Raw genomic sequence first — 13,447 nt, 5'->3', positions numbered from 1 at the left:
CCGTGCAAGATCTTGCCTCATGGGGTAAGGATGATCATGAGAAAGGTGAGGGATCAGCCCCGAACTACACGGGAGGAGCTTGTTAATGATCTTAAGGCAGTTGGGACCACAGTCACCAAGCAAAACATTGGTAACACACTACGCCGCAATGGACTGAAATCCTGCAGCGCCCGCAAGGTCCCCTTGCTCAAGAAGGCACATGTACATGCCCATTTAAAGTTTGCCAAAGAACATCTAAATGATTCAAAAAAGGCTTGGGAGAAAGTGCTGTGGTCAGATGAGACCAAAATTGAGCTCTTTGCATTAACTGGACTCGCCGTGTTTGTAGGGAGAGAAATGCCGACTATAGCCCGATTCGGACGGTAGTTGTTTCTCATATGGACGTCTGTAAAAATAAATTTACATATCACCTCGGTGATAAAACTCACGGATTCGGATGACGATTTATTCACAGTGGAGGAACGAGTTCTGTGATCCTACAAACCTGGGAACGCGCTGCTCTCGTGGCCAGTCACATGATTGTCTGCTGTAAATAAAATGAATTTTATTTACAAATAAAATTCTTATTTGTAAATCTTATATTTATTTCTTATTATTGTGTAAAATTTATTTAAAATACTTATGTCAAATGTATTCTTATTATTCCAACCATATTTTATAATATATAATCCTATTTATTATTTGATTATTTAAATCTCCTGTTTAAAAATAGGAAAATAGACGCGCTATAGTTGTATATAATTATACGCGATATATATCTGTTTATAATACACATTTTTAAATTGTATTGCATATCTGCTGCGGCCATAATAAAGACCCATTTTGAATGTTTAGTGCTTTTCTTCTCTTTCTGCTCCCAGTCGCGGTGGTGGAGCAGTTATGAAACATTGTTATTTTAAATACTTTCCAGCATTTCAGAAATAGGCTAAATATGTATGCAAATTACCGTATTGACCCGAATATAAGACAATGTTTTTTTTCTTGGAAATACATCTGAAAAAGCGTGGTCGTCTTATATTCAGGGTCAAGACTTTGACATGTCAATAATACACCCACAACAATAGGTGGCGCCAAATACGCATAAAACAAGTGTGCCATGAAATATGTAATGTAATGCGTGTTGTAAAGATCGCGAGTAAAAACAAAAGAATAAGAAAAGCTTACAGCTGCATGAGTCCGTGCAAGATCTTGCCTCATGGGGTAAGGATGATCATGAGAAAGGTGAGGGATCAGCCCCGAACTACACGGGAGGAGCTTGTTAATGATCTTAAGGCAGTTGGGACCACAGTCACCAAGCAAAACATTGGTAACACACTACGCCGCAATGGACTGAAATCCTGCAGCGCCCGCAAGGTCCCCTTGCTCAAGAAGGCACATGTACATGCCCATTTAAAGTTTGCCAAAGAACATCTAAATGATTCAAAAAAGGCTTGGGAGAAAGTGCTGTGGTCAGATGAGACCAAAATTGAGCTCTTTGCATTAACTGGACTCGCCGTGTTTGTAGGGAGAGAAATGCCGACTATAGCCCGATTCGGACGGTAGTTGTTTCTCATATGGACGTCTGTAAAAATAAATTTACATATCACCTCGGTGATAAAACTCACGGATTCGGATGACGATTTATTCACAGTGGAGGAACGAGTTCTGTGATCCTACAAACCTGGGAACGCGCTGCTCTCGTGGCCAGTCACATGATTGTCTGCTGTAAATAAAATGAATTTTATTTACAAATAAAATTCTTATTTGTAAATCTTATATTTATTTCTTATTATTGTGTAAAATTTATTTAAAATACTGATGTCAAATGTATTCTTATTATTCCAACCATATTTTATAATATATAATCCTATTTATTATTTGATTATTTAAATCTCCTGTTTAAAAATAGGAAAATAGACGCGCTATAGTTGTATATAATTATACGCGATATATATCTGTTTATAATACACATTTTTAAATTGTATTGCATATCTGCTGCGGCCATAATAAAGACCCATTTTGAATGTTTAGTGCTTTTCTTCTCTTTCTGCTCCCAGTCGCGGTGGTGGAGCAGTTATGAAACATTGTTATTTTAAATACTTTCCAGCATTTCAGAAATAGGCTAAATATGTATGCAAATTACCGTATTGACCCGAATATAAGACAATGTTTTTTTTCTTGGAAATACATCTGAAAAAGCGTGGTCGTCTTATATTCAGGGTCAAGACTTTGACATGTCAATAATACACCCACAACAATAGGTGGCGCCAAATACGCATAAAACAAGTGTGCCATGAAATATGTAATGTAATGCGTGTTGTAAAGATCGCGAGTAAAAACAAAAGAATAAGAAAAGCTTACAGCTGCATGAGTCGTGACTGTCACGTTAGCCTGATGGGACTAAACTCCCTTTGTGATTTTAAAACGTAAGACAGTACCCAGATTTGAAGACTACAGTAAGATTTAACTTCTACTGTTAATAAGATTTTGGTGGGCTACTATTAGATGGATAGCCTAAATGTCCTAATTCAGATGGGCTACCTGTTTTTTTTTTTTTAATGGTATATCAAAAAGTGTATATTTTTTAAATGTGATTGTTGGTACATTTGACCAGTTTTTACCATACTTTCAAAACAAAAATTAAAATAGGAAAAATATGTAATATGAAAATAATTGAAAACAAAATGTGTTTTACTGAGAAAAAACAAGATTTGTTTTTTAAAAAGCCTTTTTCCAAAAGGTACATCTGGAAAAAGGGGGGTCGTCTTATAATCAGGGTCATCTTATATTCGGGCCAATACGGTACACTGAAGTAGGCTACAACGTTACCTTACGGTGTTTGGGAGTGCTCAAAAAGGGTAAAACACTGAATTTTAATCAATTTCTTCTCGTAAACTCAGAGATGTGGATTAGGACGGCAATTAAATTACCACACGACCTTGGTGTTTGTCACCATATTACCACCATGTATTTTTACGGGGGTGGTGAGTAGTGGTCGACCGATATATCGCCAAGGCCGATATATCAGCCGATATTTGGCATTTTTCAAATATCGGCATTGGCTGATAAGTTTTTCTGTTTGGCCGATGTGTTCGAGGCGGGACTTTTATTTTGACGGCGCGCCAGACTTTTATATTCATGTTCACATAACATATTCATGTCATTTTCACTGTATGCTGTATGTATGATGTGTGTTATGAGTGTTACCTTGGCTTTATTTAAAAAAATATGATTTCCAATGCACACAAACTTCCCAGAATACTGAGTGCTCTGTTGGTTACAGTTTACTTCCTTTTTAATTATAAAATTATAAAAAAATATTTATTTATTTGTGGAAAATACTTTGTCATCTAAAGTATAATTGTTTATTTTACTAAATAATTTTTTAATCCATTTTCAAATGATTTCAAATTTCTTAAATTTTAATTAAAATAAATACAATTATATCCAAGATATCGGCATCGGCTGTCAAAAAAACAATATCAGTCGACCACTAGTGGTGAGAGAAAAACACAGACATCCTGGATTCGGACAGCATTAAAATCACCAACTACTCCCTGTAAATGGTGAAAATCACTTACGTCCCCCTGAGAAACAATTACCGTTCGAATAGGGCTTATGACCCCAAGAACACCATCCCTACAGTCAAGCACGGAGGTGGAAACATTATGCTTTGGGGCTGTTTTTCTGCTAAGGGTACAGGACAACTTCACTGCATTGAGGGGCAAATGGATGGGTCCATGTACTGTAAAATCTTGGATGAGAACCTCCTTCCCTAAGCCAGAACACTGAAGATGGGCCATGGATAAGTCTTCAAGGATTACAATGACCCAAAACATGCTGCCAAGGCCACAAAGTAGTGGCTCAAGAAGAAGCACATTAAGTTTATGGAGGGGCCTAGCTAGTCTTCAGATCTCAATCCTATAGAAAATCTGTGGAGGGAGCTGAAACTTCGAGTTGCCAAACGACAGCCAAGAAACCTTAAGGATTTAGAGAGAATCTGTAAAGAGGAGTGGATCAAAATCCCTCCTGAGATGTGTGCAAACCTGGTGACCAACTACAAAAAACATCTTACCTCTGTGCTTGCCAACAAGGGTTTCTGCACCAAGTACTAAGTCATGTTTTGCTTTGGGATCAAATACTTATTTCACTCACTGAAGTGCAAATCAATTTCTAACCTTTATATATGTTTTTTTTCTGGATTTCTTGGTTGGTATTCTGTCTCTACGTTAAAATAAACCTACCATAAAAATTACAGACCCTTAATTTTTTTGTAAGTGGGAAAACTTTCAAAATCAACAGGGGATCAAACAAATATTTTCCCCACTGTATTTATGTCCTCATTTAGTGAGACGGCAGACGTTAATATCACGGCAAGTCAGTACGAGTAGTAAACAAAACATGGAGACACGCAGAATTCATATTTAAATAGTCTTTTTGCGGGTTAATATTTACAAATACTAGTGGGAGTGGGAGTGTGCACACCTCTGTGTATGCGTGCACGTGTGTCTCTCTCTGTGTGTGTGTGTGTGTGTGTGTGTGTGTGTGTGCGCGCGCAGCCGGGAGGAACTGAAAAGTTCTGAAAAAAACTGAAAAGCGGAAAAGTGCAAATCTGCTGACTTACTCTGCGTATGGTATAGGGCTGTCAAACATTTTTTAGAATTTTGAATATTCATCGAATTTAAAATATGGAGACACGCAGAATTCATATTTAAATAGTCTTTTTGCGGGTTAATATTTACAAATACTAGTGGGAGTGGGAGTGTGCACACCTCTGTGTATGCGTGCACGTGTGTCTCTCTCTGTGTGTGTGTGTGTGTGTGTGTGTGTGTGTGTGTGCGCGCGCAGCCGGGAGGAACTGAAAAGTTCTGAAAAAAACTGAAAAGCGGAAAAGTGCAAATCTGCTGACTTACTCTGCGTATGGTATAGGGCTGTCAAACATTTTTTAGAATTTTGAATATTCATCGAATTTAAAATAAAAATCCACATTCGAATGCAAAAACGTTGCATTCAAATTTTAGGTGTGCGTTAAAGAGGCAGTCTTATCAGTGGCGCACGAGATTTTTTTTGTTAGCCTATCCAGCTGAAGCCACTAGATGCGACGTTGCTGCGTTGTTCATTAAAAATATAGCGAACAAAAAAAAGAGATGTGTGTGTGTGTGTGTGTGTGTGTGTGTGTGTGCGCGCGCAGCCGGGAGGAACTGAAAAGTTCTGAAAAAAACTGAAAAGCGGAAAAGTGCAAATCTGCTGACTTACTCTGCGTATGGTATAGGGCTGTCAAACATTTTTTAGAATTTTGAATATTCATCGAATTTAAAATAAAAATCCACATTCGAATGCAAAAACGTTGCATTCAAATTTTAGGTGTGCGTTAAAGAGGCAGTCTTATCAGTGGCGCACGAGATTTTTTTTGTTAGCCTATCCAGCTGAAGCCACTAGATGCGACGTTGCTGCGTTGTTCATTAAAAATATAGCGAACAAAAAAAAGAGAACATCAATGCGGAGAAGATCTTGTTTACATCAAAACCAAAAACCAAGCCGTTCACACAGCACACATATTTCACACATTTTCTAGACGGAAATATATTACTGTTGCACTCGCGTCTCGTCCCGCATGTTTAGAAAGCCATGTAAAATTAATGCAAGTTTAACTTTGAAAAAAACATATTTCGAGACTAGGGCTGGACAATAATTCAATATCAATATGTATCGCGATATAATTTTTTTCAATAACGGTGATATGATTTTTAAACACATTTCCGATATTTCGATATACATTACCAGTTTCCCATACATTGATTTATTTGTGGCGTTTGACTTCGTTGAATAAACATGAGCACTGCACGCTTCAAAATCATAACACGGCGCGGGTGTTTTATATGAATGTATCTCAGAAGAGAACCGACTGTCTTCAGAAAAGCTTCCATGGTATTTTCATTTTATCTGATAAAGAAGCGTTTATGAGAGGATCTGATTTGTTTACAGCCGTTACTGGAGAAACCGCTAGTTCCACCGCTCTCACATATAATTCAAATTTTTATAATATTTTAAGTACAAAATTCGGATTTAGTTTTTCAGCCATTTTGACAGCCCTAGTATGGTAATAAACTTTCCTCCTGTAGGGTGTTTGAGCTTCAATAAATCAGTAAAACAAAGAGAAACATGTAGCTTTGAACAGCTGAATGTTGTGTGTGTGTGTGTGTGTGTGTGTGTGTATATTTGCATGTATATGTAGAATATAATAATCTGCACACCTACTACTGTAATTTATGAAAAATAAATCATCCCTAAACTAAATGGAACTAACTATAAGAATGAAACTAATAACTAATATAGAAGGAAATTAAACTTAAGTTTGTTATACCAATATGGTCCTAGTAATGTTTATATAAAAAAAAAAATCAGAGACATCATGCATCATAGCATTATAGCCAACATTATGCATCAGTGCCACAGTGCAAATTTGACTTACTCTGCGTCTGGTAATACACATTCCTCCTGTAGGGGGGTTGAGCTTCAATAAATGAGTACAACAAAGAGAAACATAGGTTTGAACATTTGACGTCATATATGAAATATGATATAGAAAACAAGGTCTTCATGAACATTATAATCATTACAGATTAGACTAGGCATTAAAGTGAAATTCTTCCATATTTTTTAATAAACTATTCCATGTATCACTAAACTAAATGGTAACTAATAACAAGGAAATGAACAGCTGAATGTCATATAATATATGAATATCCAGTAATAATCTGCACACTTACTAGTGGTCCAGTTACATGGTCTATTGTACCAGTACCAGCAGAGACTTGAGGATGTTGCTGGTGCTAAATATAAAAAGAGACAAATACTTTTAAATTTTTGAACAGATCAGATGATTTTATGATCAGAAAACAAAGTGCTTCATGAATACTACAAGCTCAGCTTGTATCATTGACAGTCAAAGCATTTCTTTTAAAAGTAATTTCAGTAAAGCATTAGGGCTGGGCGATATAGCTAAAAAATGTATCATGATATAATGTTTCATATCATTCGGTATCAATAATTGTTAAAAAATTATGAACTTTTAAACAAAGAGTAGTAGAAAAAAGGTTTAAATTTAACCACTGTATTTTAAATTTACCCAATTTATAAAGACAAAAATAAATAATTTTAGTTGTAATGCACTGCATTAAATTGTTTATTCAATGCAATGAAATACCAGCTGCCTAACTAGGGGTGCTCCGATCAGGATTTTTGAGGCCGATCACAGAAAGCAGTATCTGCCGATACGATCACCGATACCGATCTTTTTAAAGCCTTATTTTTATCATGTAGAATTATTTATAGTAATACTCCAATCAGGAATTTTAGACATTTATTCAAGGCCTGAATTTCATTTTTGAAAATGGGGGGAATTTCCCTCTTATAGGTGACTCTCGTGAGAGGGGATTTTTTTTATTTGAGGGGTGGAGGGGAGCATTTTTTAGACATTTTTCAAAAATGTATATTTATCTCACTAGGCCTGTCACGATAACAACTTTTTGTTGTGCGATATATTGCCCCAGAAATAATTGCGATAAGCGATATTATTGTAATTTTAAAGACCATTTTATGCCACTGAATATATAATCATAATGCAACAGCATAGTAATGCAAGAAGGCCTACACACTTCCAAATGACAACAAACTTTGAATTTTTAAGACTATTCAGAAATTAAGTATCAAAATATTAGATACCTTAAAAAACCTGAATAAATAGTAAATAAACGTTTTCTAACAGAAAGTTTAAAGTAACAAGTAGAAAAAATAAATATGCACGAAGAACATTTCCATCTACAGATTTTTCCAGGACCTTCTTTTCTCTGTAAACTAAGGGTGCACACTATTGCTGAAAAGCACAATCCCTACTCAGCAGTCAGATGTCCGTATGCACAAAGGCACAGATCCCTAAACAAGACCATATCTGCAGATTAAACTTTGTTTGTAGAAGCATTTAAAAAATTTGAACTAGCACCTCATGACTATACCACGCTATGTACGAGAAGCTGCAAAAGACACAGGCGCAAGTGGAATGTAAAAAACACGGTGACATTAATTTTTAAGTAAATATAATGGTCGATATATTGCATCACCAAAAATGATTGAGGTCATGTACACATATTGCGCGATAAGTCGATATATTGATTGCGACAGGCCTATATCTCACCTAAATGTTCGATCATGCAGTGCATTTTTGTTTTTACACTAGTGCAATAGTTGCACAATAGCTTACACACAGCACAAAAAAGTTGCTCAAGCAAGTGGCAAAACATTTAAAATACTTTTCTTATGTTATCACAAACATTCTAAATTAAAACTTACCATTGGCAGAAATAGTCAGCTCTACTGCCTTTCCTTTTGCTTTTAAATCTTTATTACAAGCAATCCTGCGGTTTATAAAGATCTTTGTTTTCCTACCTCCACGAGTGCCATCTATTATTGCCTTGTTTATCTAAAAGTGCTCTTTTCCTTTAAAACTAGCCAACCCGCCATATGTGTTGACTGTGAAACACAGTAGACTTTAATTATATGCATTTATGGTGTAATTACTATATTTTCGTTTTCATATTTACCACAAACAATGCGCTGTTACTTTAATTCAGCACTTGCAGCGCAGCAAAAATAGACTCTGTGCGGAAACGATCTCTGCACTACTGCAGACGCACCGCTCCTGGAACGCACTGCCGGAGCAAACGTGTGCAGGGTGAACGCTTTAATCCGTTAACATGAGCGCGGAAAAAATATGCAACGCATACGCACTGCAACCTGGCGTTATGTGTGTGCATGAGCGCATGGTCTCCAGGTGAGTGCACGACTGCTTAATGGTTTAAACTGGCAAGAATTTAAAAAGAAATGCAATTTATAAACTTTAGTGATGATGCAACCCTGCCTCGATTATGCAAGTGACAATTCCTGTGTCAACTGTGCAGCGTGCAGCTTGCTTATAGACAGACGCGATGTGTGGTGATTTGAAGCCATTGGCGCATTTTGAGAGAGAAAGAGAACGCATGCGCGGTGATTCACTCACGCCATTTGTGAAATTATGTCCCACAGAAGGTTTTCAAATTACTTTAAGGTATTTAATGAAAAAATATGAATTGTACCTCACCTTCAGCATTATAATTGGGATCCAAACGTAACACGCTTCCGCCAATCCCCGATTTGAAGCAATGATTGACGGAGGGTGGGCGTGGTCAGCTCGGAATGCATTTTTAAAGCCGCACTGAATTTTGCTACAAATATCCCACGGCGTCATGATGAAAATGCCATCCTAAGTGTTCTAACTGTTAGTCTAAATGCATTTAGGACAAATAGCATTTAAATGATAATTTTACTACCATTTCTGCTTGGACATGTTACACACATCAAATCAGTTTGGGTTATATGTTTTCATTTTCATTTCGCAACTTATAAAGCGTTAAAATTTGTATGCAATTTACATATTAAGACTACTGTTGGAAATGGCAAATGTAAATTATATCATTTAATTTTAATTCTCCTTTTGCACCAAACTTCGCACTTATGGGTAATGGAAAATGTACATTTAAATACAGAAATACATTGCCAATTTGAATATTGCGTTGCCATTTTGAATATTGCATTGCCATTTTGCATATTGCATTTTAAATAGAATTTCGCTACCTATATGCTTCCATACAATGAACACTGTGTAGGGACCATGTCAATCGGAACACAGTTCATGCATGGAGCTCTCTTCTAACGAGGTGATGATCTGAATCAGGTGTGTTATATAAGAAAGACATGCAAAATATGCAGAGCGAGGGGGAACGAGGACTGGAATTGAGAACCACTGAACTAGTGGATGGTTTATTTTAAAGGGGACATCGGATGCCCATTTTCTACAAGTTGGTATGATTCTTTAGGGTCTTCATGAAATGTCTAGGCTATAACTTAAAATTCCTCAGTGGTCATGTAAAACAACACCCTTTTTTACCTTGTCTAAAAACAGCTCTGTTCAAAACAGCTCTGTTTTGGTGCATGTCTATTTAAATGATAATGAGCTAATGCTCACTCCACCCCTTGCTTCTGTTTTTTGTGTATTTGGTGGTGTGTTACCATCAAAAACAAAACTAATCCACTGTGTGGATGAATGGTTTATTTTAAAGGGGACATCGGATGCCCATTTTCTACAAGTTGGTATGATTCTTTAGGGTCTTCATGAAATGTCTAGGCTATAACTTAAAATTCCTCAGTGGTCATGTAAAACAACACCCTTTTTTACCTTGTCTAAAAACAGCTCTGTTCAAAACAGCTGTTTTGGTGCATGTCTATTTAAATGATAATGAGCTAATGCTCACTCCACCTCTTGCTTCTGTTTTTTGTGTATTTGGTGGTGTGTTACCATCAAAAACAAAACTAATCCACTGTGTGGATGATGCTAGCCAATCAAAACAGTGGCCATTTATTGACAATTGATCATTTCAGGCACAGGGTCAGAATGAGGGTTGAAAATAATTGTTTTCCACATATATATTTGTTTTTTTGTGCGAAAAACATTATTAACATTAAGTGAACCTCAAGGAACATACTATAATACATGTCAACATGTCATGACCCCTTTAACAAAGCACACTCTCTGTGAGGTGACGCACCTGTTGGTGAAGTGTAAACTCTAGAGTACAAACACACACATTAATTCTTAAAATAGTCTTACAGATCAGACTAGACATATTAAAGTAAAATTCTTGTTGAAGTTTCAGAAACTCTTGCATGCATCAAATGGTAAACTAATAAGAAGGAAATTATACCTTTGAGGTGCAGATGTGGTTCTAGCAATGTTAATTAATTTACAGTAGAAAATAATAAAAGTAGAAAAAATAAAAATAATTTTACTTTAATCTTACCAAAATTATGCAACTGTGCAAATCTGTTGATTTACTCTGCATCTGGTAATACGGTGTATTCATATTGGTGGGTTGAACTTCACAATAACATATATACAGTCATGGCCAAAAGTTTTGGCAGTGACATAAATTTTGTGTTTTGCAAAGTTTGCTGCTTCAGTACTTGTAGATTATTTTTCCACATGTTTTTATGGTATACTGAAAAACAATGATAAGCATATCATAAGTTTTAAAGGCTTTTATTGGCAAAAAAATATATAATGAGTCAATATCTACAGTGTTGACCCTTGTTCTTCATAACCTCGGCAATTCGCTCTGGCATGCTGGATATTAGCTTCTGGGTCAAATCCTGACTGATGGTGATCCATTCTTGCCTTATTAGTTCTCGGAGTTGATCACAATTTGTGGGCTTCTGCTTGTTCACTCGCCTTTTGAGGACTGACCACAGGTTCTCTATGGGATTGAGATCCGGGGAGTTGCCTGGCCACGGATCCAAAATTTCAATGTAATGATCTTCGAGCCACTTCTTTATCACTCTTGCTTTGTGACATGGTGCTCCATCATCCTGGAAAATGCACGGATTAGGGGTCGACCGATTATCGGCCTGGCCGATTATCGGCGTCGATATTAAGCATTTTTATGATTATTGTATCGGTCATTTTCAAAACAGATTCGCCGATAAAATAACTTAATTTTGAAACGCGCTATTTGGCTCTGATGCAGCCTGTCAGAACTCGCCACTCTGTGGACTAAAGCAATCTCCGCCCACGCCCATCTGATTTGTTGGGAGTCACGAGTCCGACCAATCAATGTGGAATTCACTCTCACTCCGAAAGCGCTTGCTAGCTGGAGCTGCTTCAATTATCATGCATCAGTTGTCTCTCAAAGGTAAGGCAGCAGCAGACATTGCTTAAATTGCAATAAATCACAATCCATTAATGTTACACTGAAGTGGCAAAACACCTCAATATTATCTATGATTTCCGCGATGCGGAAAACGCGGACGGAATCGTGTAATCCAGTCATATTTAATGGAATTTACTGTATGACGCGGAATGTCAAAGTTTGGATGAATTAATCAAAAGTAGGTCAGACGGCTCTGGGGGATGAATAAAGGCCCCCTGTAGCGAATCCATGTGTTTTTTAAAGAAAAATATCCATATTTCAAACGTAATAAACACTTTTCTCTCACTTCCGCTGACCGTCATAGACTGAAGCAGTTCCGGCGGATGACGCAGCACGTACAGGTTTTATCCTTACATTCTTTACTTTAATGCAGATTTTAGATTGGTTTATATTAGCTGTCAATCACTCAGTCACTGCTTTCTGCTTACTACAGCGAGAAAAAAAATGGGCTGAAGAAGAGAGAAAATAAAAAGAATTACATTCTGCTCTGCCAATTGCACAGAACAGGTTAGGGATGGCTAGGGGTGTGCGATATTGACAAAAAATTATATCTCTATATTTTCTGAGATTTTATCGATAATGATAATTTGACTGAGTGTTACTGTGCTGATATCTTAAGGACTACAGTGGACAGCTGACTCCTAAAGTTTTTGATATTCTTCATATTCTGTGTGGTGGTCAGTTCAAAGCAGTGACAGAAATGAATATTTTCCAATAAGTTCAAATAGATTTTTGCCTTTTATGGTCATTTTTACCTTAAAGCCATTTTTTCTAAAAGTGTGCATTATCATTTGAGTCAAATTCTTATATTTAATCAGTCAATTATAATAAGACATTTGGCCTGTTATCAAGCAAATGAAAGTATCAACAAAATTTATCTTTGCAATGCAGAGGAAACAGAAGCTGCATCTGAAATGGCATTTAGATGCATTTACACTGATTAATGCAGGACATGAATGCATTTAACCTGCAGTTACACATGCATAAATGTTTTAATATTGTTAACATAAAACGTTGAACGATGATAATTGAAATATTTGAAACTTTAAATGTGAAATTAAAACCGCCAGTAGGTGGCAGCAAGTCACTGTTAATAAGTGAGTCATCGCGATTGAACTGAATCATTTAAACGGTTGATTCATTCAAGAACGAGACACCGTCATGTTGCTCAGAGATGCAAAACAGTGCTGTGGCTTAGTTTGGAATTATTTTTGTTGGTGAAATAGAGCAAAAACAGGCAATATGGTGTCTAAAACATAAGTCTCTTAATATTAACTTCTTGTTTATTGAACAGTTGTATAAAATCGATATCACATTTGTAATCGTGCTGATTTTTGGAGGAAAAAACGGCACTCTTCTTGTGGTATTGATTAACTATATGAAATGATATAAAGGCCCCATATCTTGAATTTTGTGATGCATTTTAATAGAATGAATCATGCAGCGAAAGAATGCACTCTAAATGCGCACGCGCACTAATTTAACCTTCTAGACTTCATCACGTCATGTGTGTGTGCACGTTTTGTTTGGATTTTGCAATATACTCGATAATGTCAAACCGCACATTGTAAAACAACAATTACGAAATGTGTAGATTCAGTGGCGAACGCTGTTACCTGCAAACTCCGTCCCACAGGCTTTACAGTGAATACAGTGCATAGAGCATACTG

General features: G+C 36.5%; 1 protein-coding gene and 1 long non-coding RNA gene across 10 annotated transcripts in view; one reads left to right on the top strand and one right to left on the bottom strand.

The window, feature by feature from the left end:
• The window catches only part of LOC107552173 (uncharacterized), a 19,515-nt gene extending 7,850 nt beyond the window's left edge, over positions 1–11,665 (top strand). Inside the window, exon 3 of the long non-coding RNA XR_001604840.1 lies at positions 11,595–11,665. This is a non-coding gene — a long non-coding RNA (uncharacterized lncRNA). The remainder of the gene's footprint in view (positions 1–11,594) is intronic.
• Positions 1–13,447, bottom strand: part of LOC107552172 (uncharacterized) — a 33,406-nt gene that overhangs the window by 17,432 nt on the left and 2,527 nt on the right. For all 9 annotated transcript variants that reach the window (XM_016234001.1, XM_016234003.1, XM_016234006.1 and 6 more), the window contains exons 3-4: positions 6,750–6,812; positions 6,452–6,493 (exon numbers count right to left, since the gene is read on the bottom strand). In XM_016234001.1, coding sequence (XP_016089487.1) covers positions 6,452–6,493; positions 6,750–6,812 — 105 coding nt within the window. The remainder of the gene's footprint in view (positions 1–6,451; positions 6,494–6,749; positions 6,813–13,447) is intronic.

This window comes from Sinocyclocheilus grahami, unplaced genomic scaffold (genome assembly GCF_001515645.1).
Source record: "Sinocyclocheilus grahami isolate Dianchi unplaced genomic scaffold, SAMN03320097.WGS_v1.1 scaffold442.1, whole genome shotgun sequence".
NCBI lineage: Eukaryota > Metazoa > Chordata > Actinopteri > Cypriniformes > Cyprinidae > Sinocyclocheilus > Sinocyclocheilus grahami.
The sequence above is the reverse complement of the archived record's forward strand: the minus strand, read 5'-3'. Positions and strand labels throughout refer to the sequence as shown.